The sequence below is a fragment of the Accipiter gentilis genome, chromosome 18 (genome assembly GCF_929443795.1).
Source record: "Accipiter gentilis chromosome 18, bAccGen1.1, whole genome shotgun sequence".
NCBI classification, from domain to species: domain Eukaryota; kingdom Metazoa; phylum Chordata; class Aves; order Accipitriformes; family Accipitridae; genus Astur; species Astur gentilis.
This window is the reverse complement of record NC_064897.1, coordinates 8971997-8998900: the sequence shown is the minus strand read 5'-3', so window position 1 is coordinate 8998900 and position 26904 is coordinate 8971997. Positions and strand designations below refer to the sequence as shown.

Below are 26904 nucleotides of genomic sequence, written 5' to 3'. Positions count from 1 at the left end.
GTTTTAGAACCTGAAGTATAAATTTATTAGCACTCTAAGCATAAAACCTAGAATAAAAGAGAAATAAATGTTTTTACGTTCCTTGCAAAAACAGATATTAAAACCTTTTATATACACATACATACATATACATATATGGGTCTTCCACTAGGTGAAAACATATGCCATTCACTTTTTGGAAAGACAATAAAATTATAATCCATGAAATTCTCTATGGGTCTGGATTTACCAAAATTACCACTAACAACATATTTGTTTGCATTCAGTTACTTCAATGACATAATGTATATTGGTAAAGCCTACAGCAGAGCAAGCATCTGCACTCCTATCTTTTTTCAACTTCACAGAATTAGCATGGGTCATCACAACACTCACCAACACACAACTGCGCAGAAAGTTCTTGAGTTAGTAACCTGAGCAGTTTACTATGATGTTTTTGCTTTTCCAACATAGGTAGTTAAGTGTTTCGCTTGCATTTTCCTATGTATAGACATATCTTTGTTTCTGAGAATATGGAAGGTTTCTAAATTTTGTATTGGATACCTCCGTTGGTAGTTTGCACTGAATTTATTTTGCTACTGCTTCCCAATTCTATTTCATCCGTAATTACTGAAGTTCAAATGGACTGAAATTATGCTTTGCATGTCAAGCATGAGTACATTCTCGTTTTCTGCCACATACTGGTTCAAATCATCTTATCATTTCTGCAATATGCACCCAATCCCATTTTAAAAAGATTTTGTTATACAGCTGCTTTTCTTCCATCAACACTTTCAGCAGATCTGGTTTTGGCTCCTCAAACAATTGAAGAACAATTTGGTAAGATTATTGTGAACACTGAATAATGCTAAAATACTGTTCATCTATATTTCCTACATATATATGTGATCCAGCTGAGAGTTCACCATTGTCTGGCAGCTGAAACCAGACTGAAAGACTTTATTTACATAACTCTGCTGAAAAAACAGAAAGATAAAATTGGTGGACTGAATACATTCATGCTACTGTGGCAAATTGCAAAGTAATGAATTTACTGGAGTTTCAAATCTCTCCATGAGAACAGATTTAAATTCCTGGGGCATTTTTTTAAATTTCACTTATTTTGATTTTCCACTTTTTTGTTTCTTTGTCTGGAAAACAAATGCAGGCATTACGTAAGACTTCAAAGAAAGTATTTAAAAATCTACATATCTCTTTAAAGTTACTGGAGGGTGTTACAATTTTTAACTCTAAATTAATCCGTCTCAACTCATTAAGGGTGTTAGGAGCTTCTCTCATTGTGCATTTCACATAGCCAGTTTTGTTTTACCTGCATGTCTTGACGAGTGATGAAGCCTTTGCCTTCCAGATCACAAATCTGAAAGAACTCACGTGCTTTTCCCAACACAGTTAGTCGTGGATCTTGTTCTCCAGTCCTACTCCTCTCTGCATCTCCTGGTGGCACAGGACTGGCACAGTCTCCTTGTATTCTGTCCATTGTCACAATCTCAGCACAGGAATATTTTGGGATGCTGCTATCCCATTTACTCATAAATTCTGATCTGAAACCTGTGCATGGAAGGTAAGGAGAAGAGCAAATCAGACCCTCTAATGATGCTTTCCACAATCTCTTAGCAACCATCTCTTTAATTAGGCACTAAGCTTAGAAGAAGAAAAAGCTTTTTGGAAATGCCTGCCCTTGATGGGCTGCACTAAAGACACTGCAAATGGGACAGTGAATGAGGAGCAGGGAGTCTGAGAGAAGGAGTAGACAAAACTAGCTCTGAAAAGGAATCTCAAAGCAAAATCAGCCAGTTTAACAAGAAATACAGACAATCAATTAACGTGAACAAGAAAACACAAGAAATATGGGTAAAGGAAAATATAATTTAAAGACACTACAAGTATTCAACTGGTATCCTTTTGACTCTGATCATCTTAACACCACATATTACAATTTGCATCCAGTGCTTTGGAATACAGTTCATATGATGGCTATAGAATGGAAGGTAATTGATGACTGACGGAACATGATGGATCATGGTGTTTAAATCAATTAAGTAAAATTAAGAGAAGATAACCGATTATGGAATTCTGAAACATTTTCTTAGATTAATCCTTATTACTTAGGGCTTTGACTTTCACCTGTGAAGGAGAACTAATTGCTAGTGAACTTGGTGGGAAGACTTCATAAGTTAATCACATTCTAAAGAGCCTCTGTGAAAATTTGCATTATAGCCCCTGCATGAAAATATTTGTATATGTTCATGTTTGGCTATAATTTGATCTTAAATTCATTCTAGGAGGTCAGATGTAAATAGTTTTCCCTCTCCAAACGTGTACAATTGTACAACACACAGCTACCAATACAAAAGGAGCAGGCCTTCCCAAAAGCCTATGGCCTCAAAGGCAGTATTGACTAATCATGGGTTATCATGCCTCACCTGATGTTTGTAAGACTCCCTGTATGATCTTAACTTATTATCATGTGGGTAAACCAAGTAGAGAAACAGTCTATTTCACTGAGGTACTGTGTATTTGTGACAGGCTAAGAACATGAGTAGAGTTACCAGGGCTCAGATGACATGCAACAACTTGACTTTCTATCTGTTTTTCTAAATAGGTCTACCTGAAGTAGCCACAGATTTGTCTGATAGTTTTTAACAGAGTGAAGGACTTTGAGAGGCATTTGACTATTATAAAGGAACATGGCCTGATTCTGATCCAGCATGACTGGCACAATCTGGAACTCCAACAGAGGCCAGTGAGAATTATTTGAATCTGAAATGTATGTTGTCTTCAGAGTACAGGCTTTGGCATTGCATGGATGTGAATGTAGAATCTGAGGAAACAAAAACTTTAGCTTGTCTACTCAAGTTCTTAAGGAGAAAAGGCTCTGGTCACATAGACAGAGTAACTCAGCCAGAGTCTGCTTTATTCTATGCTTAAGTTCAAACCTGGCAGTGCTTTATACCCCTTAAAACACAGCATCTTTCAAGAACTTCTTAGATGTACAGTTTGTCACACTTGCAGCTTGCAGTGGCTTTCCACGACAAAGTGATTTATTTCTCCAGTAGCTATGGGCCAGGCTGTTGAACTTCCCATGTTGCATGTAAGTATAAAAGCACTGTAAACAGGCCATTGACTTCAAACCAAACTAGGACTTTGACGAGCAAATTGCCCGCCCCGTCTCTGAAACCATGTGGCAAAAATCTGCAAACATAGGTAAATATTCCTCTCTCTCCCTTGCTCTCTTTTGCAACTGCGATCATCCCAGGACTGTTGTTCAAATACTCTCCAAACCAGAAATAATTTTGGCTTAATGATCAAAGAACTTAGCTGTCAAAATCCTTCCTAAAGCAGAGTTACAAGCAGCAGCAGAAAAAACATTCTGAGAGAAGGCAAAGGATGGCTACACCCAATACCATCCCACTTTAGGAAACTCCTTGTCAGAACGGGTCTTACTTCAGTTTTAACGTGTGGCAGTCAAGGGTGCTTCATAAACCCTGAGAGCAGCTATCTGAACCCAGCGGCTGCCCCTCCGCCAGCACACAGCATGCAGGCACTGGCACCCCTCGCTGCCCGCTGCGGCAGGTAAACCCCTCTGCTGGGGCTCATTGCGCTCCGCACCCCAAAAGGCACCGAAGCTGCCAGAGCACCCATGCCAGCACCCAAGCAGGCCCTGGAAAATGAACAAGGCTAGGAAATGCTGTCACAGGGAATATAGGTCAGACGTAACAAGGGGCATTTGGCTATGACAGCTGCCTGAAGAGCTATAGTCTTTCTCTTAGGAGGAAAATTTCTATCTCAGAAAGTCTGACCAAGCATCAGTAGCTGGGAAGATACGCGAAGGAAAAGATCACTCCATAACTACCCTGTTTCTTGATCCCTTTCTTGATGTTTCCAATATTAGTCTCAAAAACAGTGTATGAGCTAGATGAATCTTTGCCCTGACTCTATATAGCCACCTGCAAGTGGATCAGATGGAAATGCCACTGCAAGCCACATTCAGACTACAGTGGTGTAATAGTTGGGTGAGATTCTCCTTCCATACTGCTTTTACACACCTAAACTTCACTTACTTCAATACAGCTTGTTCTTGACTGACACCAGTGTATGAGGTAATCAAAATCAGGCCATCAGTTTCAACTTTGCTGTGACAGTAACTTAAAAGCAGGTTTAAGAATACCAAAAATCGGTGGGACAAGTGCAGCCTGAAGATGGTCTTGACAAGATCTGACCCAGACTCCAAGTGTATTGGATATAATAGATTCTTTTTTCTTTTTCACTTCTCAACAATTTCTCAAAAGCCCACAGCTGCAGGAATAGGCCAAGCTAATCATGATAGTGCTGCTAGAGCCTGTGGTCTCTGCAAAGTTCATTAGCCTTCCTTAAGAAAAAGAAAAAAGAAAAACTGTGCAAGCAATAGATAGCCAATTGCATGGGAAAGAACAGAAATATGAAAACAGATTAAAAACAGTGGAGCAAAAAGGCACTATATGCAGTTTGATAAAGCTGTTTACATTTAACAAACAGTACAGATAGAATTCAGAAAACATCACCATCCTTTCTTTCCAAATACTTCCATACCACAAAATGAAGTCATGTGTGCATCACGGGAGCCTCACCTTCTTACAAGTTGCCCCACCTTTCGTACACATCATAAAAACCTGCTACACAGCAAGCGTCTTGAATACAGCTGAAAATTAAATTAGAGCATACACTAGAATTTTTAATCCTTATGGCAGCTTCCAAAGCTGGTACAGTTCATCATAATTCCTAGAGTGTCCTGACACTTTGCAAATGCTGGTAATAAACCGAAAGATTAGAACTGCAATTTGCACCACGTTACTGGATCAGCAAAGTAATTATTCCAAGGCTAGTTTTAAATAACATAGGTATTCCATTCACTCATCCATCTCCTTCAGAAACCAAATGGCTTGAAAATGCAAAAGACTATTCTATTAAGACCTTTGATTTCCATTCTTTTAGCTACAAACACTTCACTATGCAAAACAGGCCGTATCATGAGCCAATGCAAACAAGCACAGCTCCAAATAATACTAAACAAGGATGTGGCTTTATGAGTGTTTACAGATGATTAATCACGAGGTATTTTTGGACCAGTCTGCAAAAGGCAGGTCACTGTTAGTATTTCAAATGACATTGTCATCATGATTTTCCAGTCAGGTGTACTGTAAATCACCAAATTCTAGAGATACAGAGCACTGTTGATCCACAGGTTTCATAAGTCATGCCTTGTGACAACCCCATTCTCCCTAATTGTGGTAGTTAAAAACTTACAGAGCTGTTTTACCTGCATTCATGTCTCCAAGTTTCTAGTTTTCAGTAAAATATTTTTTTTAGCATCTGTCTATAGGTACAAACTTTCTGCAGGACACTTCAAAACATGAATCATCAGCAGAAAAATGTAGTAAGCTTACTTAATACTGAGGTCACCATGGATTTATACAAAATACTTTCATAAGAGATAACATTTATGTTTTACAAACGCTGGCAAATAAAAATTAGATTGTGTACTTTTGCTACAAGAAATACATTTTCGTACAACAAAATTATCATTATTAAAATAACCTGCAGCTGTTCTGTAGTATGCCTGACAAATGAACAGGGACCTCTTCAGAACTTACTTAGTGTCAGAGTTAGTTAATTACGCTGAAAAGCTTCTAAAGCTGCTAAAATGTACCAACACAATTATTTTAAGTTGGCACAAGCCTGGTGAAAGAAGTCATTCTGTTCCCCATTACTGTGCCCTGCCCTTCGACAAGTGTTCATCCAATTAGACAGTGAACCCTGTTGTAGAATCCTTTCCATTTAATCTGGACAGTTATAGTTTATTTAGATCAATTAAGGCCAAGTGGCCCACCATGGAAACACGTCAAAGAAAAATCAAGAATCAAAAAAAGCAGCACCGATAGAGAAGGACAAAAGAATGGGACTGCTAAGACGAAAGAGAGCACAATAACCATCCTCGAGTACGTGCAAGTTTGCTAGAAACAGGACTGGAGAAAAATACTCCCTACACACATAACGCAATACACAAGAAGCAAGTTGTGCTGCAACGTGGCAGACAAGCTAGATGTGAAATACCATCCAATGATAAAAAAAGTAGAGCACTGAACCACTGACTGCAAAGGTAGCACAATTGCCATCATGGAAGAACAGACCAAACAAATCCACAAATAATGGCATAGGGTATCATTCCTTGAGAAAGATGAATAGATCAGTGGACCTCAATGTTACTTTTAGACATTTTGTAAAGACTTTATGACCGTTCAAGGTAAAACTTCAGGTCTTACTCTTAAAACAACTAAGAGAGACACAAAGTTGTGCATCCCCCCCCCAAAATGCATATTTTTTTCCTCTACTATGACTAAGACAATTACCCTTTAAGTTCTCATGGAAGCATTGTAAAGCCTGACCTAAGCATATGAACACCTGGACTGAACTAGGTGAAAAATGGAACCTTCATTCCTCCAATTTTGACTTTTCAAGTAAAAACACGCAAGTCTTGTGTTTTTGCTTCAGAAAGGCACTGAAATTTGTCATAAAAGCCTCTTCTCTTCCACACAGCCTGAATTCACTGGCTCTGTAACATCTCTCATGATGCACACGATCTCTCATGATTCCTCATCTTAGGAGCTAGTGCACCACAGGGTGGGTGTGGAGAGCTTAACTGTGGAGGGATGGATCCAAGGCAGGCTGGAGTTCCTATGAGGGACTACAACAGGATAGCCTGAAAGGCATGTGTCATGAAAATAATTTCAGAGGAGCAGCAAAGGCAGACAACAAGGAATCCTGCACCCACTGGCCTAAAAAAGGAAAAGTTTGAATTATGTAGAAATTCCTTTCCTGTGAGTAAATTTGTGGGGGAGAACCAAATTCTGTTTAAAATCAGTCTTAATAGAAACTCTCCAACCAGCCCTGACTGTAGCTTTTAAAGATAAAGGGAACCATTAGGATCACCTACTTTGATATTCTGTATAATGAAAGCTCAAAGCCTCATTTATACCACAACAAATTTTTAGATCTCCATAAAATTACCCAAATTTATTTCAAGGTAAGGGAGATGTGCAGAATCAAGGAGGGAAAAGACCTGGGAGAAGATGTTGTTGGTTATACATACATTGTGATCACATAAATGAAACTCCTCATTTTCAGAAGATGACTAGCTAAGAAAAAAACCATACCTAAAACTAAAGAAGGGAAAAAAACCCAGGTCCTGTATCAGAAGCACAGGCTACCAAAGACTTTGGTGAGTGACTGCTCACTCCCCACTTGGCATTTGTCCCTAGATGAATCCACAAATCCGAATGTTGGAAAAAAACCCCAAACTATGTCACTTCTGTGCACAATGGTGCAGGATCCCAACTCTCTGACTGGTGATCATGTCCTCATTGACCTTTTCAGTTAACATCTTCATCCAAACAAGTAATTTTCATTGGGTTTGTAAGAAAATTTGCCTCTCCTGAAGGCTAGCTTCCAACACAGAAGGAGAAGAAAGTCACCTGCCTGGCTTCTTGCTGGCCTCTAAGGAAGAAGTAAACAAAACTATCCATGTATTAAAATTCAGATGTCTAAAGGTAACAGAGGTAAGCAAAGGAAGCAGGCAGATTCATTTACTCCCCATCCTGCCCCGTCAGTATGGAAACATTAATGAAAAACAACTAATGTGCAGGCAACAATAATGACAGAACCTCTCACTTTCCTTCCAGCATTAGCTTCTCTGATTTTGGCTAAATATTAGCAGCTCTTAGGGATCCATACTGAAAAGGCAGGGTGAAGTTAAATGAACCTGCTTAGTGCTGCTAGGCTCCTTGAAAAATAAAGCTACTCTAAGTAGCTAGGATTTGAGTGGAAATGAATCTTTTCCTCTTGCTTCATTGCTTTGGATGCTTCCTTTTTAACGTATCTAAGAGATGAAAAGCTAAGAACTGTCTAGAAATGCAAACTTCTTATAAAAGGACACTGAATTTAGGGGCAACAATCATCATGGAAATCACTGCTGCAGAATAATCACAGGATCATCAGAGCTGTCAGAGCACCCTGCCTGTAGCCTCTGCATGCTTCAAGGACCCACGGACTCCTTCTCCCCCTCCACCTGCTCTTCCTGTCTTCTTCAAGGACACCATTCTCCAAGGAGACCTGTTTTCCCTCTCTCTTGTTCCTTGCCTGCCTGCTGGTTGCAAGAACCTTCAGTCTTCAAGAAACTGTTAACCTACTGAACACCTGAGCAGAATGGTGGTGGAAGCGTGTATGTGTATCCAAGTGCGTGTTTTCCCCACAAATTCTGTCTCTCTAACCTATCAATAAATCCTTACTGCATACAAATACAATTTGGCCAGTTATGTATTTTGGGCAACAACTCTGGCTAACATTTGTGGCTGCAGCATTATTTTTTATAAATGTTTTCATGTAAACAGTAGTGACGTTAGCAGTTACAGAACTTGTATCAGAACTATTATAGAACTATACAGCATTATTTTACCATTACTTTGACTTCTCTCCAAAACATAAAATGTTAGTTCAGAGAAATAAAACCTATTGTTAAGGAGCACCTTACAAGATATGCAACACCTTCCAAGCATGGTGAAGTCAAAACCGAGCTGACTCTGTCTGACTAAATGATTTATTGCGTTGCATTGTCCCCAGCACTGAAATTAAATGCAAATAACTGTATTAATAACAGCATTATATTAGTAAATGCTGTAACCTGTAACATGATGTTCTAGCAGGAGGTATTACTAATTCGTATGAGCTGTTCTATTTGTTGACAAATTATTTGCATTGGAAACAGACAACGTCGCCCCTGAAGTAAAGGCCTGGAAAAAGTTTAAGTAAAGCAGTATAGGTTACTTTTAATTGTCTTATCTTTCAGGTTTTCCTAATGACTCACTGCTAAATGGAGCTACTTTCAGCTGGTGAAATGATCTTTAAAGTACACCATTTTCACAAAAAAAAAACCCGACAACAACCAAACAACTTGAAATACTCTGCCTCCTCCAAAAGTCCTTGCTAAAAATGTCATTTTGTGGGGGAAAAATAAAATCAAACCCTTTTATCTGCCTAAAAAGCAACAAAAATTTGGCTTGAAACTTGAAATATACTCTCTATTTCTCGTTTGTCAAGGAATGTTACAGCTTTAACCTGAATTAAAGCATTTTGAGCTGCAAATTAAATATTCTCTTCAAATAAAAATTCATTTTTAATGGAAAAAATGTTAGTGGAAAATTCCAGTCTACCGTGACACTGACCTTAGTGGACCCAAGCTAATGCAGATTGCACTAGAAGACCCAAGTGGCATGTTCCAAGTGTCTCCTTAGTTATTTGGCACTTGGTTTGCAGTTGGGTTTTCAAGAATTCTTGTTTTCAAAATTTTCAGAATTTCTAAAACTATAAACTTCCTCTTGGAAACCACCTTCACCTGAGTCAGTGGGACAGTTTCTATGGGACAAGACCATGTGAGCGAGGCACAGGAATATTTAATTTGCTAGTCCACTGTTTTTCCATTGCAAGAAGTAATGGTAAAATATGATACAAGAAGTGCCATATTTTCCTATATGCAGTACAAGATAAGCTTCACGCTATCTCTTCTGCATGGCTCACTTCCAAGGTCTGGGAAACACATATAAACAGATCCACTAATCTATATTTGATTAGTAGGCTTGGTGTACCTCATCCTGTTTAGTTCTACAAAAAAAACTCTAGCAGCACAAATAATTGAAAATATATCATTACAGATTCTCAACTGGATTTCAATTCACCACTGCTTTCAAGTGGAAATACAACTTCCACATTCTGTGAGGCGACTAGTCAAAAAGTTATTCTTGCAGTTGTGCAGGATCCCCACCTCCATTTATGCTGCTCTCTAAGGAACGAAGGTCCCCAGCAAGGCCCTTCACCCTTCTTGACACCCCCACTGTGAGGCTAAGGGGTAAGATGAGTCATGTGAGGAAAAAGGGGCTATTGCACGAAACTGCAGATAGGGAGAATATCTTCCGGCGTGGCTCTTTGGAGGTCACAGGCTCTTCAAAGGGGCACATGCCCTGACCACAGCTCGGAAACGTGGTGACTTCCCACAGTGCAACAGGTATGGCTGTTTCATTGTTTCTGTCTAGCAAAAATAAGGTATCAGAGCAAGGGGCAGCCTGGGACACAGCAGAACAAATGTATGATACACAGGCACAGCAGAAGGAGTGCATGAGAAGGAAGTCAAATTAGACTGAGATGTGAAACACAATAAATCCAAGAGGGACTAATGAGGCAGACTGGACAAGACTCCCAGTAAGCTATCCCATACCTTGTTTATCTGCCCCCGTGGTGATTCAGCTTACTACATGTGGGGAAGAACTACCCCAGAAAAGGGCAGTGGTGCCTAGTGGTGCAGGCAAATATTTATCATGGATTTTTTTTTCTCTTAGGATAAAAAATAAATCAGATTTAGACTGAAAACTCTAGGCCTGACCTGGTTAGATCTTTGTCTGGAGAGAACTCCAAAGTCTTTAACGGAGTTTCAGTCAGTTTCTTGACACAGGCATCCTGGCCCTTCTGCACGGGTAAGTCATGGACAGTGGAATCAATTATGTTTTTACATCAGGTTTAACTTAAACTGATTAAATCTGCATTTTTAACAAGAGAAATAAAACCCTAAAGATGTATTACTCCCTCCTTACATGTAGAACTGTACATCCATATATATACTTGTACTGCAAATTAGCAAATGAGAGAGAGGGAATCTGGGCAGACCACTATATTCTTTACTCCTCCATATAGCCACCATTTACCCATCTACAAAATCATGACAGTATATAATTTGTCAGTGAACAGAAACAGCAAGAAAAGAGAGAGCTCTGTTAGAAGCAGCACGTGCATCCTGTGGGCTGAAGAAACCAGACAAAAAGCCTGCAGAGTAATGCTCTTTACTGCATTAATTTCTGCTACTTTCTTTACAGTTGTCTTCTAGTCCACCACAAGATAGGAGGAAAAGGAGGAAGTGGTGTCTCACACAGAACCAAATATACCTCCTTCATTTCAGCAGCAGTGAAGTCTCCAAGAACTGGCAGACCAGGAGACTGTAAACTACTATCACCCTGCCACTTAATCCAATCACAGTCATACATCTGGTCTTTGTACTTGAAATAGACTTTGGATTTCTTGATGTCAAGAAAGATGAGAATTTTGCATAGAGAGGATTGACATTTAGTTTTCACTCTTGTGGGTGTAACAGTTACCTTTTGAGTTGTACAATACTGAAGTCCCCAATGATAAATTTGGGGACCAGATATCAGAGTCCTTAGAACACCCCGCAGACAACCAATAAACTTTTACCTGTGCATCAGAATAATTCATATAAGCCATCTAAAAAGAACAGTGAAGCTGATCTGGAAACTGTTGTTGAAAACCACAAAGTTGCAACTAAGAAAACAGAAAAGTTTGTTAGAATAGTCGAAGTGTTCCAGAGGGATTTCACCATTCTCCCAATTGCGACACTACCCAGGTTTCATTACATGCAGTCATAATCTGTTCTATTGGTCTATATTAAGAAATCTATTATCCTGGTAACAGTTTCTTTTATAACTGTCATTCACAGTCACCACAAGCGTTCCGTATCAAGAAAGACAGAAAGCTAAATGAGATACCACAGCAGTGCTACGGCAGTGTAAGACTGACACCAAACTACTGTAGGCGAACACAAGACTAATTTTTACAACCGTCGGTAGCAGCGCTGCCTTCATCCTCACGAAGCGCTCGGTGGGCCTGTTCCTGCCCCGAAGGCTGTCCCCACCACAACCTCCGTCAGCTTTTGTACCTGCAGGGACGCCTACGTCCAGGACCAACTGGGCAGCTGCCCAGGTAACTGGGACATAACGCCACTTCTCTGTGACACTGTCGGCTTCACCATGAAGCGACACGAGGAAGGCAGAAGGGCAAACACAAGGGCTGCGTGGGGGTCAACAGCGCTTTCGGGCACCACCTTTACGAGCTATTTGTTCCCTGTGTAGGAGCCTCCACACCTCGCACTTCAGCGCGCCCGGCCGCCGTGCTGCAACGCAGGCTCCTCGCCCCGCTCCACGGAGGAAGAGCACTCGGCACAGCGGCCCGAACCCCGCTGCTGCCGGGGCTAACGACAGGGCCCCGCGGCTGCCGAGGCAGCGAGCGACCCTCACGGCGCCTTCGGGACCGCTCCCTCGCCGGGGCAGCCCGGGCCGACCCACCGAGCTTCCTCCGCCGGGGCAGCCCGGGCCCGCTGCCGACGCAGACACACACACACCCCACACACACACACCCCCCGCCCCGCCGCTCTGAGGGGCGCCGGCGGAGGGGACCCGCAAGGGCCGTCCCTTACCGGCTGCCCTGAAGCCGCTAAGCGCCTGCCCGGCCCCGCAGAGCCCGCCCGGGCGGCGCTGTCTTGCGGCCGGCCGCTGGCAGGAAGCGAAGCTTGCGACAGGGCAGGAGGCGCGGCGGAAGAGCGGGGGCACGGTTGAGACACCCGGGCACGGTTGAGACACCCGGGTTGGGCGAAGAAGGGCGAAGCAGCGGCCGGCGGTGCCTCTCGGCCAGGAGGACGCTGTGGCCGAGCGCCGTCCTCTCCTCATTCCTGCCCCCGACCCCTCTGGCCCACGATCCTTTCCCCCTCCCCCGCTCACCTCACGCCGCTTCCCCGCGGGCGCCCAGGTGAAGGAGGCGCGACCGGAGCCCGGCGCGGCTCTCCCGCCTGCCCGCGCCTCAGGGTGGAAGGAAGAGGGCAGAAAGGCTGAGACAACTTTCGGAACTTCGTTCCCAGCACGGGTGGCACAATCGGGCGGGACGGGACGGCCCCCTCCCTCCCGCCCTCCGTCCCTCCCTGCCGGCGGGGCCGGGCAGTCGGAGCTGGGGCGGCCCGATCGCACCTCACCTCCGGCCGGGGCGGCGGCGGCTTCCCAGGGCGAGGGCCTGGGGCTGCAACCGCGGGGCAGAAGGGGCTCTCGCCCACAGCCAGGTCTTACGGTGGCAGGACCAGCTGGGGTCTTTTACCCCTCGGGTGCTCAAACGGCCCCAAGTCCGGTTGCACCTGCGCGGAAGATGGCAACGGGAGGCAGAACGGGTTTCACGGCTGACTCGGAGGTTTCGCTTAGCCCGAAGTGTAGTTTGGAAAACGCGTGAGGTATCTATCTGCGCCTGGGACCAGGTTCTCTGCGTAGCCCCCGCCCCCTCCCCAGGAAGAGAAAAAAGCTCAGTACCATAAGGTCCCCCAGCTGCAGAAGAGCCCTTGGGACACGGTGCCTGAGGAAGGCTTCGTCTGCCTCTTCTTGATCGGGTGATCTGGTAGCAAGACACCTGCTTTGACATCAGCTGCACTGGTCCGTTCTCTGGTCCTTACCCACACTCTCCACGGGTTCATCAGCTGTCCCAAGGTAAAGCTCTGTGCACCCGAGGCACCCTTTCCACGGTGCACAAGCTCTCCTACTTGCCTTCCCACCCTGTCCTTCCTGAACCGCCTGTAACCCTCCCGGCTTGTCTCCTTAAAGTAAGCTGCAACACCAGAGCACTGGCAAACAGCAAATCTTGCATCTCTAAAGGGGAACGTTAGGAAGATTGCACGTAGTTTGCAGAATACAGGCATGTATGCCTGAGATTCCTACTTACAAAGCACTACAAGTAATAGTTTGAAACAGTTATTAAATGCTGAGTTGATGATTATATACCTGAGTTTAACTAGGATGGCTTCTGCAAAGGGAAGTTTTACTTCACTAATTAGTACAATGCTTTGACTATAGGCTTGTAAAAGTTTCCACAAGGCAAGCTTGAGTGAGTGTGGGTTTACAGTACATTGAAGTGCTACTTGACAGTTACTGTTTACATCCATGCCCAGTAATAAAGTATTTGAAACTTGCTTACCGTGGCAGCTGCCTTCTATGTACTGTGGGCTAAAATAGGCACACAGGTAGTTACCATGAAATCATCAGCGTGCTGAATAGCTATAATACTTTGCACATGCTGACTTGACTCAGGCTAACTTTTCTATTTAACTTTTTGCAATGTTAGTAAAATAGGGGATAAAAGATGGAATTGCATTCTTTTAAAGGTATGGACAATGTTTCCTACAAGATTCTTTCAGAGATATGAAGGCACGCTGTCAGCCACAAGGTACTAGATGTAATTTAGAAGCTCGTGGGGAAACTGAAGACAGCATATAGAAAGTTAACTTCTTACCATGTTGAAAACTATTCTAAAGGGCTCCACAGCATTCCATAATAAAACAAATCAGGGAAGATGGGGTGAGGAACAACACAGAAATATTTCCAAGAAACATCCTGTATTCAGGATTAGCTAAGACGAGGAAAATTCTAGAACAGCAAAGAGAAATTGTCACATGCATGGGGAAAAAAAGCTTGCTGAAGTAGCATTTGCAGACTTGCGGGTAACATTAACGTATTAAGGCCCCAGAGAATATATCTTAAAACTGGGGACTGCGTAGGCACCTTTTTGCAACAAATCATTCAATTTTCTTCCTTATTATTTACTATGATGCATTTTAGACTTCCCAGTTTCTGTGAGAAAGTTTTGGGGCCTGCTAAAGAATAGTAGAAGAGCTGGTCACTGAGGTTGTCCAGGTCTTGAATAGTCAGCCAATGCTGGTTTTACATGTATCTGTGAATACTTTGGAGTAGAGCCTTACAGAGCCAGCTAGAAATGGGCTATTGCTCTCTGTTTTTACTCTCTCTCATAGCAAGAGATTCTAGCTCTTCATTAGGAAGAACAAACAGTGGAGTAAGAAGCAAGACATACAACACTTACCAGTGTAGGACCACTACTATATTGCAGTATCCATGCAGATACATGTCAACTAGAAGATAGGCCTTAGCAGTAACTATTATAATTCACAATTTAAATTATTTAGCCTGGTATTGTTTGAAAATTTGGGTCAAATCTGCAGTTTGAATTCAACTGTCTTGTCTAGGTCTCCAAAACAAACAAAGAAATCTTCGCTTTTACTTCTTGTGAGGAGTAGTCGTGGCAGCCCTTGGATTTAATCATGTTAGCCAAAAGAAGAAACCGAGTATTTATTATTTCCAACTCAGTGAGTGTCCTAAGTGGGTGTCACCTGATAAGTGAAACCTGCACCACGAGACCTATCCATTTTATGTCCTCTGCTCTAAAATGAATCTTTTTTTCCTTTTCTTTTTAGCAAAATCTGGAACAATACTGGACTTGGGTCAAAGTACTCACAGACTGGAAGAGCAGCAATAAGGAGCAGCTACCTATGTCTTTCAGAGGACTATCAACCACTCGCTGTAATCATCAAAGCCCAGAAGACCCCCACAAGGAATGGACTATGACATATAGCTAAAGGGTAAATTTTTCACACTGAAATTTGGTGGGATTGGAACATCGGATTTCTATATACTACCGTGGAAATTCAGCCTCCAAGGTCTTGCAGAAACCTGTTTCAGAATGAATTTTGCTTTCAAAATTGCACTCGTACTGCCATGATTTTTCAGCAGTTTCTGATCATATACCTTCATATGCACTCAGTTCCCTAGCTGATGACAGCAGAGACAAAGATCCTGACAAGTTTCAGCAGCCACAAGTTTGTTCTTCATGAAAAGTCAAAATAAAATCCATTTCCATATCTCCCTTCTGGAGTAAGTGGCGTGAAAAGCAGTAAACTCATATACTGTGATGTCAGAGACTATGACGCTAACTGCAAAGAGAAAAAAGAGACCAAGAATAAAGGTGCATATGCATGAATCTACTTCTTAGCACAGGCTTAAATTACAGAGGTAAACGGAATACTTTAAAGAATTCCTCCCTTTTATATGTGTCCAAAATTGTCATCTATGAAGTCTAGGTACAAACGTGCTTGATTTTCTTCGAGGACTAAACCCAAGAGGTTTTGAAAAATACCAGGGTGCAAAACATATTGTCCAGAGCTAGAATTCTTCTGACTGCTAAGTTTAAAGTAAAATGAGTTAGAAACTGGATGACAGTTTTTACCACTGGGTTATAGATATGCCAGAACTACAAACAGAAACAGGTGGTAGGCAGAAGACAGCTTGCAGCTCTTAAGTCAGGAAATGCCAAATGCAGTATAAAAATAAAACCCCCACCCTTTAAATAAAACAGGCTGTATTTTACAGTTTGTTTATGGTGATGTGTGTTTATTTCAGTCTGGAGAGCCATCATACTGTTGGGATGCAAGGGGTCATTTTCTTCTATGTTTAGGCTGTTAGTAACAGGCCTATTTTGGCTTTCCACACTAATGCAGCTTCTGATTGCCTATGAAATCGCATCACCCCAAGGGAACTTTATAATAACATTCAAAATCATGTTTTCCTTTTTTATGCTCAGAGATCAGAGGAAAACTTATAGAAACTGGAGTTATAGTGCAAGAAATTTACAGTTTGGCAATAAAATGGAAATTGTATTAACTGACAACTAGGAAACTGGAGGTCTTCCAGCTTGACCTGCTCTAGAGTCATCTCACTTCCCAGAATAAAGGAAATAACATGTTTGGCTTCATGCCCATGTCATCTGCAGCACTGTAAGTTTGATCATGCTACACTGTAAAAAAACATGTAAGACTTTCCTAAAAATCAAGCTTTAATCATGGAATTAATCTGGCTGTCATCTGTTCCAACCCCTTGCTCACAGCAGAGTCAGCTAGAGCAGGTTGCCCAGGGCCTTGTCCAATTGGATTTTGAAAATCTCCAAAGATGGAGACTCCACAACCTTTCTGGGCAACCTGTTCTAGTGTTTGACCATGCACACAGTAAAAACATTTTTTTCTTATGTTTAGGTAGAATTTCCTCTATTTCAATGTGTGTCCATTGCCTCTTGTCCTTTCATTTTGCAGTACTGAGGAGAGTCTAGCTTTGTCTTCTTTATTCCCCTCGACCAAGTATTTATATACATTGATAAAATTACCCCTTGAGCCTTCTCTTCTTGAAACTAAACAGTCCCAGCTCTCTCAGTCCCTCCTCAGGTGTTTCAATCCCTTAATCATTTTAGTGACTGTTTGCTGGATTCACTCCAGTACGTCCACGTCTCATGCTGAGAAACCCAGAACTGCACACAACATTCCAGATGTGATCCAAGTGCTGAGAAGAGGGGAAGGATCACCTTCCTCAAACCTGCCAGAAACACTCCTCCTGATTGCAAGTCACCTTGCAGTGACACTGGCCAGCTCCCTCACTTCTCAGGGAGGCATCCCATCAGGTTCTATAGACTTAGAATTGTAGAATATCTCGAGTTGGATCACCAACTCCCTGCTCCTCGCAGGACTACCTAAAACTAAACCGTATGACTAAGAGCGTCGCCCAGACGCTCCTTGAACTCTGACAGGCTTGGTGCCATGACCACTTCCCTGGGGAGCCTATTCCAGTGACCGACCACCCTCTCAGTGAAAAGCCTTTTCCTAATGTCCAGGCTGAACTTCCCCTGATGCAGCTTCATTCCATTTCCTCATGTCCTGTCGCTGGTCACCAGAGAGAGGAGATCAGCACCAGGATTACCCTGTCGCAGGTGGAGAAGCCGGCACTTGCTCTCGTTAAATTTCATACGGTTGGTGGTTGCCCAGCTCTCTAGTCTACCCAGATCTCTCTGTAAGGCCTCTCTGCCCTCGAGGGAGTCCACAGCTCCTCCTAGTTTAGTATCGTTGGCAAACTTAATGTACATTCGATTCCTGCGTCCAGATCATTTATAAAAACATTAGAGAGCACTGGCTGTAAAATTGAGCCCTGGGGAACCCCACTAGTGACTGGTCACCAGCCTGCTGTAGCCCCATTTACTATAACCCTTTGAGCCCGACCCATCAGCCAATTGCTCACCCAATGTGTGATGGACTTGTCTAGCTGTGTGCTGGACAGTTTGTCCAGAAGGATACTGTGAGAGACAGTATTGAAAGCTTTGCTAAAATCCAAACCCACCACATCTCCTGGCTTCCCTTGGTCAACCAAATGGGTGACCTTGTCATAAAAGGAAATTAATCCTGTTAAGCAGGACTTTCCCCTTGTGAACCCGTGCTGCCTATGACCAATGCCTGTGTTGTCTCTCGTGTTTTTCAATAACTCCCGGAATAACCTTCTCCATAATTTTACCAGGCAATGAAGTGAGACTGACAGGCCTGTAATTACCAGGGTCTTCCTTCTTACCCTTTTTCAAAATTGAGACAACATTTGCCAGCTTCCAGTGGACTGGGATCTCTCCAGACTCCCAGGACCATTGAAAAGTAATGGAGCGAGGTCCTACAATGACACCAGCCAGCTCTTTCAGTACCCTGGGACAAATCCCATCAGGCCCCATAGATTTATGCGCATCCAGCTGGAGCAGCAAGTCTTGAACAAGTTCAGGGCCGGCTGGGAGTTTATCATCCCCCCAGTCACAGTCTTCCATCACAGGGCTCCGGGGGTCCCGGGGCCCATCATCAGTGTTAAAGACAGAGGTGAAGAAGGCATTAAATGTCTCTGCTTTGTCTATGTCCCTATTTGTGAGGTGACTGACCCCGTCAAGCAATGGACCAATGTTGTCTCTGATTCTCCTTTTGCTGTTAACATATCTTTAAGAAGCCCTTTTTGTTGTCCTTCACAGTGCTGGCAAGCTTGAACTCTAATTGAGCTTTGGCTGCATGAATTTTGTCCCTACAGTGCCTAACAGCATCTCTGTAGTCCTCCTGTGTCACCTGTCCTTGCTTCCAGTGTCTGTTTACTTTTCTTTTTGCCTAAGTTCTAGAAGATCCCTCCTCAGCCAAGCTGGCCTTCAGCTCCACTTGCCTGGCTTCCCACACTTTGGAATTGCCTACTCCTGTGCTCTTAAGAGATGGCTCTTAAAAAGTCACTAGCGTTCATGGACATCAGTACCTTCAAAAGCAGATTCCCAGGGGACCTTACTAAACTGGCTCCTCCAGCAGCCTCGAAGTCTGCTCTCCCCATATCCAGGGCTGAATTTTTTCTCATTTTTTTCTCCTAACACCAATGATTTGAAACTCAACTACTTCGTGGTCACTGTGACCAAGCCAGCCACCAACCACCACTTCACCCACGAGACCCTCTCTGTTTACAAACAAATCTAGGAGGGCACCTATCCTAGTCAGCTCCCTTAGTACCTGCACCAAAAAGTTATCTTCAATGTGCTTCGGCGATTTCCTGGACCTGTTTATGTCCGCTGTATGATATTCCCAGTTTATGTCTGGGAAGTTAAAATCGCCATAAGGACAAGGGCGATTGATCTAGAGATATCCCTTAATTCCTTGTAAAATGATTCATTGGTGTTGTCCTGGCTGGTTGGTCGATGCTAGACTCCCACAACATCTGCTTTACTTGCTTTCGCCTTCATCCTTACCCAGCGGCTCTCACCCATGTCGTCACTAACCGTGAGCACCATACACTCCAACCCCTCCCTGCCTTCCATACGATGCCCCCCCACCTCGCCTGCCCTGCCTATTCCTCCTGCAGAGCCGATAACCATCCAACACGGCACCCAGCCACAGGACCCTACACCAGCCACCCGATCCAGCTGTACCGAAGGAAAGGCTTCACTCTGCCAGGCTTTGCCACTTGTCTCAGGGCCCTGGGAATCCTGATGGCAGATCTTACTATTGAGGCATTGAGTATCTCAGCCTTTTCCCTGTCCTTTGTCACCAGGTCCCCTGTCCCGTTCAGCAACAGGCCCATCACTTCCCTAATTGTTTTGGTTTTGTTTAGGGTTTTGTTTTGTTTTGTTACTGATACACCTCTAGAAGCCCTTTTTGTTGCCCTTCAGATCCCTAACCACATTCAACTCCAGGTTAGTTCTGGCTTTCCTAACCCCGTCCATGCATGCTCAAGACAGCGTTGCTGTATCCTCCCAGGTCACCTCTCCGTGCTGCCACCTCTCGTGTGCTTCCCCGAGTTCAGTCAGGGGCTCCTTGTTCATCCATGCAGGCATCTTGCCACTCTTGGCTGACTTTCTAGATGCTGGGATGAACCATTCTTGGGTATAATGTACAGAATTAAAAAAAACAAAACAAAAAAAAAACCCAACCTAACAAGGAAAGTATTTCCTTCCATATAACCTGCATCAGAAATGTTTTTCTGAACCATGGGTAGCTCAGCATTGGCACATGATTAATTAGAGCTGTTGCATAAACTGGCACTTTTTCCTGTAGGGCAGCATCAGCGCAGTAATAAAGCATAAATTAACAGGTGTATTTGTGTAAATCAAGAGTTTACAAAGCAAGAAGACTTAAGATCTACATTGCTTATTTGCCCTGTCCCTCAGAAGACAGTATCCATTCTTCCCGATTCCAGCTCAGCACTTTATAGCTCTCGTGGCTTTAAAGGAAACCAAATTAGCTATCTAATCTACAGTGACCTATTTCCTCCCCCTTAATACTGAAAGATCTTTGTGCATGCTCATGTCTATCATGCTTTTCCAATCCCTTTCCCTCAGGGCTAAGCAAACCCATTTCTGAAATATTAAAACCCACAACATTCCCAGGGGAACATTCAAATCAGTTCTTCATGTTGATTTTTTTCCTATCACATTTTACAGCCACACGTTTCATATTTCTCAAACTGAAAAGGATTAGCATTTAATTTTGAGTCTAAAAGAAAAACACCATTTTGGAAAGTTTCACTGCGAGGATGTGGAGCCAGCTGTGCAGTAGATGGACTTCCCTCTGTCTGTGCCATGATACAGTTCTAATTTTACTCAACATTCCACAGCCTGCTGAACCATAAACCAGTCTTAAAACCACACTGCCATTAAAAATCCTGATATACACTCCTAAGGGAAAGGTATCGTGGATCAAACCCAAGACTAATTATATACTGCCATACCAATTGCCCCCGCAGTTATGCTGAGGGGGTGAACTGTGTATTTTTGTCCACAATCTGGCAATCTGCGATGAAGCGTTACATAGATTCCAGCCCAGAATCAGCTGAAGTGCACTGATAGCTAAAAGCTCTGTTAGTCACATCTCTTCCACTCAGGGCTTTTCAGTTTAAATGAATAGTTATTATAAGGAGAATTATATTGTCTTCCCTAACACAATTCTCATAAATAGTGTTGAATACTGTTCAGTGAAGGATTTTGTGCATCAAAGGAAAACTTTTAGAAACTCATCATCTTATGAACATGCTTGATAGAAACCTCTTTCGTACAAAGAGACAGAGAAAGTTCATACTGTGAAATTGGAAATCAGTCATATTTACCACAATAGCAGCTAAATGCCAAGAAAAATGGAGATCCATTGCAATAGCTAGTGTATGCACAGAACGGAAGACAGTTCCTGTCCAGAAATCAATTGCTTCATAGACTAGAAAGATTCAGAGCAAGAACACAGTTTCCTCTGATTCATTAGCATGAACCAGAACATTTTTGCTCCTCTTGTCACACTAGAGTGATCAATTAAGTACAGTAAAACTGATATCACACACACTTGTCATGGAAAGGATGCAAAGACCAGAGGTATGCAACGTCACCAGTGCGGAGATACTCCATGAAGCATGTTGGTCCCATGAGAAGGCAGTTACGCTTACAGCAAACAGCAATACTTTGCTATCCCCGTGCTCCTTACAACAGTGCTTAAAAGAGGTGCTGTAGCTACGTCTCTCATTTCTGACAGTTCCGTATCATTTATGTACCACTTCTCTAACTCTGCCCTCATCACAAAGTGCCAAAGAGATGAAAATTTGACTACAGGTCCCCTGACTCTCCATCGAATACTCTGTCCCACTGGAAGTACATAAGGTTGTTGAATAGTCAGGAAGATCATCAACATGAAAATTGAGTTTAAAAATTGTAAAGGACAGACTCAAAGCAGTACTATTTTTATGTTGTCTCCCCTTCTTACTTCCACTCCCCAGCCCCAGTATACATGCACACACATGCACTATTTCACTTATGTAACCATTTTTCTCCCGTTTATCTTTTTTTCCCAGGTTTTCCATCTCTTGTCCTTGTCTTATCCCATTGCTTTGGGTCATATTTCTTATACTAAAAAAAAGAAAAAATCAAAAACATTAAAAAAAAAATCAGTCTGGATCTGCTATTTAAGTCACTCTCATATACATCCAGTAATTAGTTAACAGAGCTTGGTCAGGGATACAGTATTCTCAGCAGTTGTGTTAACACAAAATCTATGATGGAAGTATTTGTGTCAGCCAGCCCTTTTATCAAAAAAAGTTTTTTAAAAGTAATCCCCCTGGTTAATACATAGATAATAGCACTCTGTATCCAATATCCAATCATCCTTTGAAAGTCTAATTTGCACCAACTGTTCTGCGTTGGGATTACTTTCTTGGACAATCCTCACCGGCTCAAAGGTAGATACTGACTGGAAAAATCAAGTTACATGTACTGGCTACTTGGTCACCACAAGGTCTGTAATTTAAACACACCACTTAATACAATAAACTGCGTTAGCGTATCCGCGGGCATCTGTAGGTGCTAGTCAAGCTCAGCTGCAAGGTGCACTCCATATGTGTTGTAAACATAAAAGATGAGATGAAATGGGAAGTGAGGCATAGAAAGGTGAATAAGTAGGTTGAAGGACAAACACATTTTGTGACCACTGCTCTAATTCCTATGCCTTAAGCTTTTAGGCAATTAGGTGATCCTTCTCTTCAGGACTACTTCTTTAAATTAAAAAAGCCTACTGTGACTACTACAGTAGTCGTACTCACAGGTGAGTACAGCTGTTGCCCTTCCAGCCTTTTCTGCCTGCTTCACCCTGATCACCGACTGACAAAGTCTGAGGTGGCAGATTTTCATTACAGCTGACATAATTTCATGCACAATGCACCATAAATTGGAGCTACTTCCAAAGACGCAGGTCTGTCATTCCTGTTACGTTTTTCCTGACATTCTTCTCCCATTTTCCTTTGTGTCTTGTCAACAGTGGATAGCTATACTGGAGCCAATATATTATTTATGCAGTGGGGTTATAGACCAGAAAAGAAAACTGAATGACACTGTAACTAAGCTGAACCATCTTTCCCACTCCAAATTAGTTTTTAACAAAGATTCAGATCTTTTGTCAGGTTCACTTTATGACAAGGTGAATCCAAATAGAGCATGGGAACAGAATGAGGGATGTGAGCAGGCCGAGGCCTTCAGTTGCCTTATATTGTTGATGAAACCAGGACACAAGTCAGATACTCACCACCTGTTATTGGTTTACATATTACATTGCTTTATTAGTCAAAGGGAAGAAAACCATATCAGTGGAGAACCTGAGTAAAGAGAAGAAACATTTAAGGTTGTTCCTTTTGATGTCAATATGATTTCATTCCCTTCAAGTAAAATTTGGCATTTATTGGCTAGTAGACTGAAACAGGAAATTATCTAACTGTTCTTGGTTTCAGGCAGGAAAAATAATGTCATTTCCACTACCTGCCTTCCTGATAAGCACACTCGCAGCACATGAACCAAGCAGCTTCCCCAAATGCTGATACATTTATCCTTTCTTCTTCTTCTTTCATCCTTCTCTAACTGCAAAATACATTTTCCAAAAAAGGAAAATACTGAACAAAAGAACCTCGAAGACATTCTAAGGCAATAGGCAGGCAAAATATAAATACAGAAATTAATAACATTTCTCATTAACAAAGTCAACAGCTGAGAAGAGCATAGCTTAAGACTGATGTTTCTAGCAGTAGAGTCACAACGTCTTTTGCAAAAGACTCTAAAAGTAGTAGCTGTAAATTATCTTTAAATGTCTGCAAATAGGCATGCAAACAGCCAGGACCAGCTGGATGGCAATCCTTAACGTGACAGCAGTATCAAACTCATAATAGCTCAAAGCACACAAGGAAGAGAAACTCATTTTTATGGGGAGACAGAACTGATCAATGTCTGAATAGGCAGGGGTTTTTTTTTTAATCCTTTTCCCATATTGTACACCCTCTCTTCACTACATTGCAATTTTTTTCTTACTTATTCTACTATACACCAAATACTCTCCTACTTCTCTACATTCAATGGGCCCTTTAAAATTAGAAGATCCACTCAAAAGAACTTGCAGGCTTCCAGTCTTTGTGTGCACCTTGGCTGTCTCTTGTCCAGGCCTCAGGATGAAAACTCCATGCAAACAATCCTACTACGTGCATTCATTACCATAGGAATGAAATATGACCTCTCCAACTAAATCCCCAAGTTAGGACAAATGCGGGACCAGAACAGTAGGACATGTTATGTGGCACAAGTATCTGTATGGGTGTGTGGAAGGAGAGTGTCACTCCCTTAAGGGTATCTGGTCAAGGACCTTTTCCAGTGCAACCGGGACAGTAGTAAGAAGAGGAGGAAGCCGTGAGCAAGAACATAGGAGGACACAAACCTGACCGACATGATAAGGGAGGGAGTGACGAGAACCAAGCCGGGTCAGTCACATCAACTGGTAAGGGCACGTGAGAGTGTGAGAAAGTTTATTCCAGCGAGGTTACCTGACTGGGGACCTGTCCGTTGGGAAACTAAGGGGGAAAGGGGGAAACCACGAACAAAACACGCTGAGACACAGACCTGACAGAACAGACGTGGAGACTACGGCAAGAAACAAACCTCAGCAGGCACACTGACCGACGGGCGATCAAAAAACCACAGGTACCACTTCCAGGAAGACCAGCCTGGACTTTGCAACTGATAATACTGCATACCGGGGGACCCCGGCCCAGGAGGAGTGCGGGAATGGACGGAGCTGTAGAGACCCACGCGGCGGGGGACGCGCAGGGGAAGGGGCAGCAGGGGGAACAGAGCGGGGAGGCAGAAAGGGGCGTAAGAGGGGCGGCTGGCTGGAGCACGGGGCCGGTCAGCACGCTTGTCTGGCCGAGCCCCGTGCCTGACGGACGCAGTCCGCCCAAGCGTCTTGTACCTTCCTATTAAACCTCTCCTGCAGCGTCTCTCTGCGGATGCTCGCTCTCTGTCCCCTGTGAACGTGTGCTGGGAGGACTGGGTGCCCGCTCCCGGTGAGACCTGCGTGGGCACGAGGGGAATTTGGTGCCAGCTGCTGGGGTCAGACCGGGGGGGTGGGCACCCCTGGCTTGTGGTGCCAGCGCCTGGAGCGAGCGGGGTCTCCGTGTCAGCTCCTGGAGCCAGTGGGGGTCTCGAACCTCCAGCCACTGGGGCCGGGAACGGCGTCAGTTCCCCAAACCAGCTGCCCGGGTGCCTGGTGCCGGCTGCGGGGGGACGCTCTGTGTCTTCCCCAGTTCCGGCGGGCCTGGGGTGCGCACGCCTATTCACCAGCAAACTTTAAGCTGGACTAGCTGGTGACCCGGGGGGCCTAGGGTCTGGGCCAGGGTCCCCAGAGCATTTGCTATGCAATATATGTTTTTAGAAAAAACCCAACAACCAAACAACAAAACACTCAACCTCTAGTACAGCTTGCTGACATAGGCTTTTCTACTCTGTAAATGGCAGAAATCAAGTCAGTGAATTCATCAGCAATGTGAGCGGATTCTGTTCCATTAAACAAAACCAAAACCATTAAACAAAATACAGCCAAGCAACCACATTGTTATTTTGGCTGCTCAGAGATTATGCCTCTAAACTCCCTCGCTAACTGCAGGGTTGTGTCAGCAGAGAAAAGCAAAAGAAGCATGAGAGAAGCAAACACATTACAAAGTATTCCAGCTGTCAATCCGCACAATTTTTTGGTGACTTGTAAAGGGTAGATGGCTATACTGGAGCAGACCTATACTGTTCTGGCAGTCTGCTGTTTTGGACAGTGCCTGATAATAATCATAGTTACAACATGGATGGACATACAGGTCAAAGGAATTTCAAGGCTGACATGCTCATCAGATGTACAGTCTGTATAGGCCACTGAGAAGCACATCAATTACTGATGAGTCTTCTTCCTGAAAGTAATCTCCACCTATGTAGACCGCACTAACTCACTAGCATTCCTGCTATGAGCTTGTGTGCTGATAACAGTTTAAAAAGGATCAGTTGTCCTCAAACCACCAGCTGAACTGGCATCCAATGTACTCCTGGAATTTAAGTCACTAACTCCAGCTGGAACATTATGTGTCTCACATCTAGCCTGGATGTGAGGGTACTGGGACATCTATTAAAAAATAAAGCTGTATCCTTTTGTTTCTGCAGATTTTAACTTAAAAGTTTGTACAAACTGCCCTTGTAAATGAACTGGAATGAAGAGAGACACTCTCCCAAACTGCTTTGGATGAAGCATGATCTGTTCAGCAATAATTGAGTACACACGCATTCTAAAAAGCAAAGCTGGCACAGGAGGCCAGTATGGTATAGAAATAAGATCAGCTCATACTGAAGTGTTGTGCCCATGTGAAAACATTCTGCCACAAGAATAATTTAGTGAGAAAGCTTTACCTCAGGTCAAGACACGCGAGAATGATATGCTCTTGCACAGGTCTAAAAAGAAAATGGAGCATGAAGTCTCACTACATGAAATAGTAACAGAAAACTGCAGGTATCCTTCCCCAGAACCCGACCAAACCCTTTTTCATTTCTTTAACACTCCATAGTCCAAGAAATTATTTTCCTCCCTTCCTCTCTCACTGTTCCTTTTATTAAGTCCGGCTATTTCTTGTATTGGCTACTTGTAGAGTTCTCGACTTTGCCTGCAATAACAATCTCTCTCCCCACCTGCCAGCAAAAGGATGGCTATTTTACAGATACCTTCAGTATCAAGATTCATCAACACAAAAATGGACACCAGAAAGCAGAACAGTACATTAAAAGAAGAGCTGAAACTACAATTGTGCAGTGATTTGGTAAGATTAAGATTCTGCCATTCAATTTAAGTGAGTTAAATAGTAAACAAGACACCACCACACAAACAATTGGAAAAGTAACGAAGATCAGAATAGATGATGGCATTTTGTGTCCATGAGACACTAAAAAAGAAACTTGACTAGTTTTCTTAACTAAAAGGGTCAGTTCAGACCTCAGAAGAAATAAGAGACCAAA

General features: G+C 43.1%; 1 protein-coding gene across 2 annotated transcripts in view; it reads right to left on the bottom strand.

Moving 5' to 3' along the window:
* CRACR2A (calcium release activated channel regulator 2A) overlaps window positions 1-12724 on the bottom strand; it is a 63451-nt gene extending 50727 nt beyond the window's left edge. The window contains exons 1-2 of one of the 2 annotated variants that reach the window (XM_049822274.1): window positions 12648-12724; window positions 1310-1548 (exon numbers count right to left, since the gene is read on the bottom strand). In XM_049822274.1, the coding sequence (XP_049678231.1) occupies window positions 1310-1531 (222 nt within the window). In that variant the 5' untranslated portion in view covers window positions 1532-1548; window positions 12648-12724. Of the gene's footprint in view, window positions 1-1309; window positions 1549-12346; window positions 12406-12647 lie in introns of those variants that run through there. The other variant, XM_049822275.1, reaches the window with a different exon arrangement.
* Between the last annotated feature and the right edge of the window lie 14180 nt (window positions 12725-26904).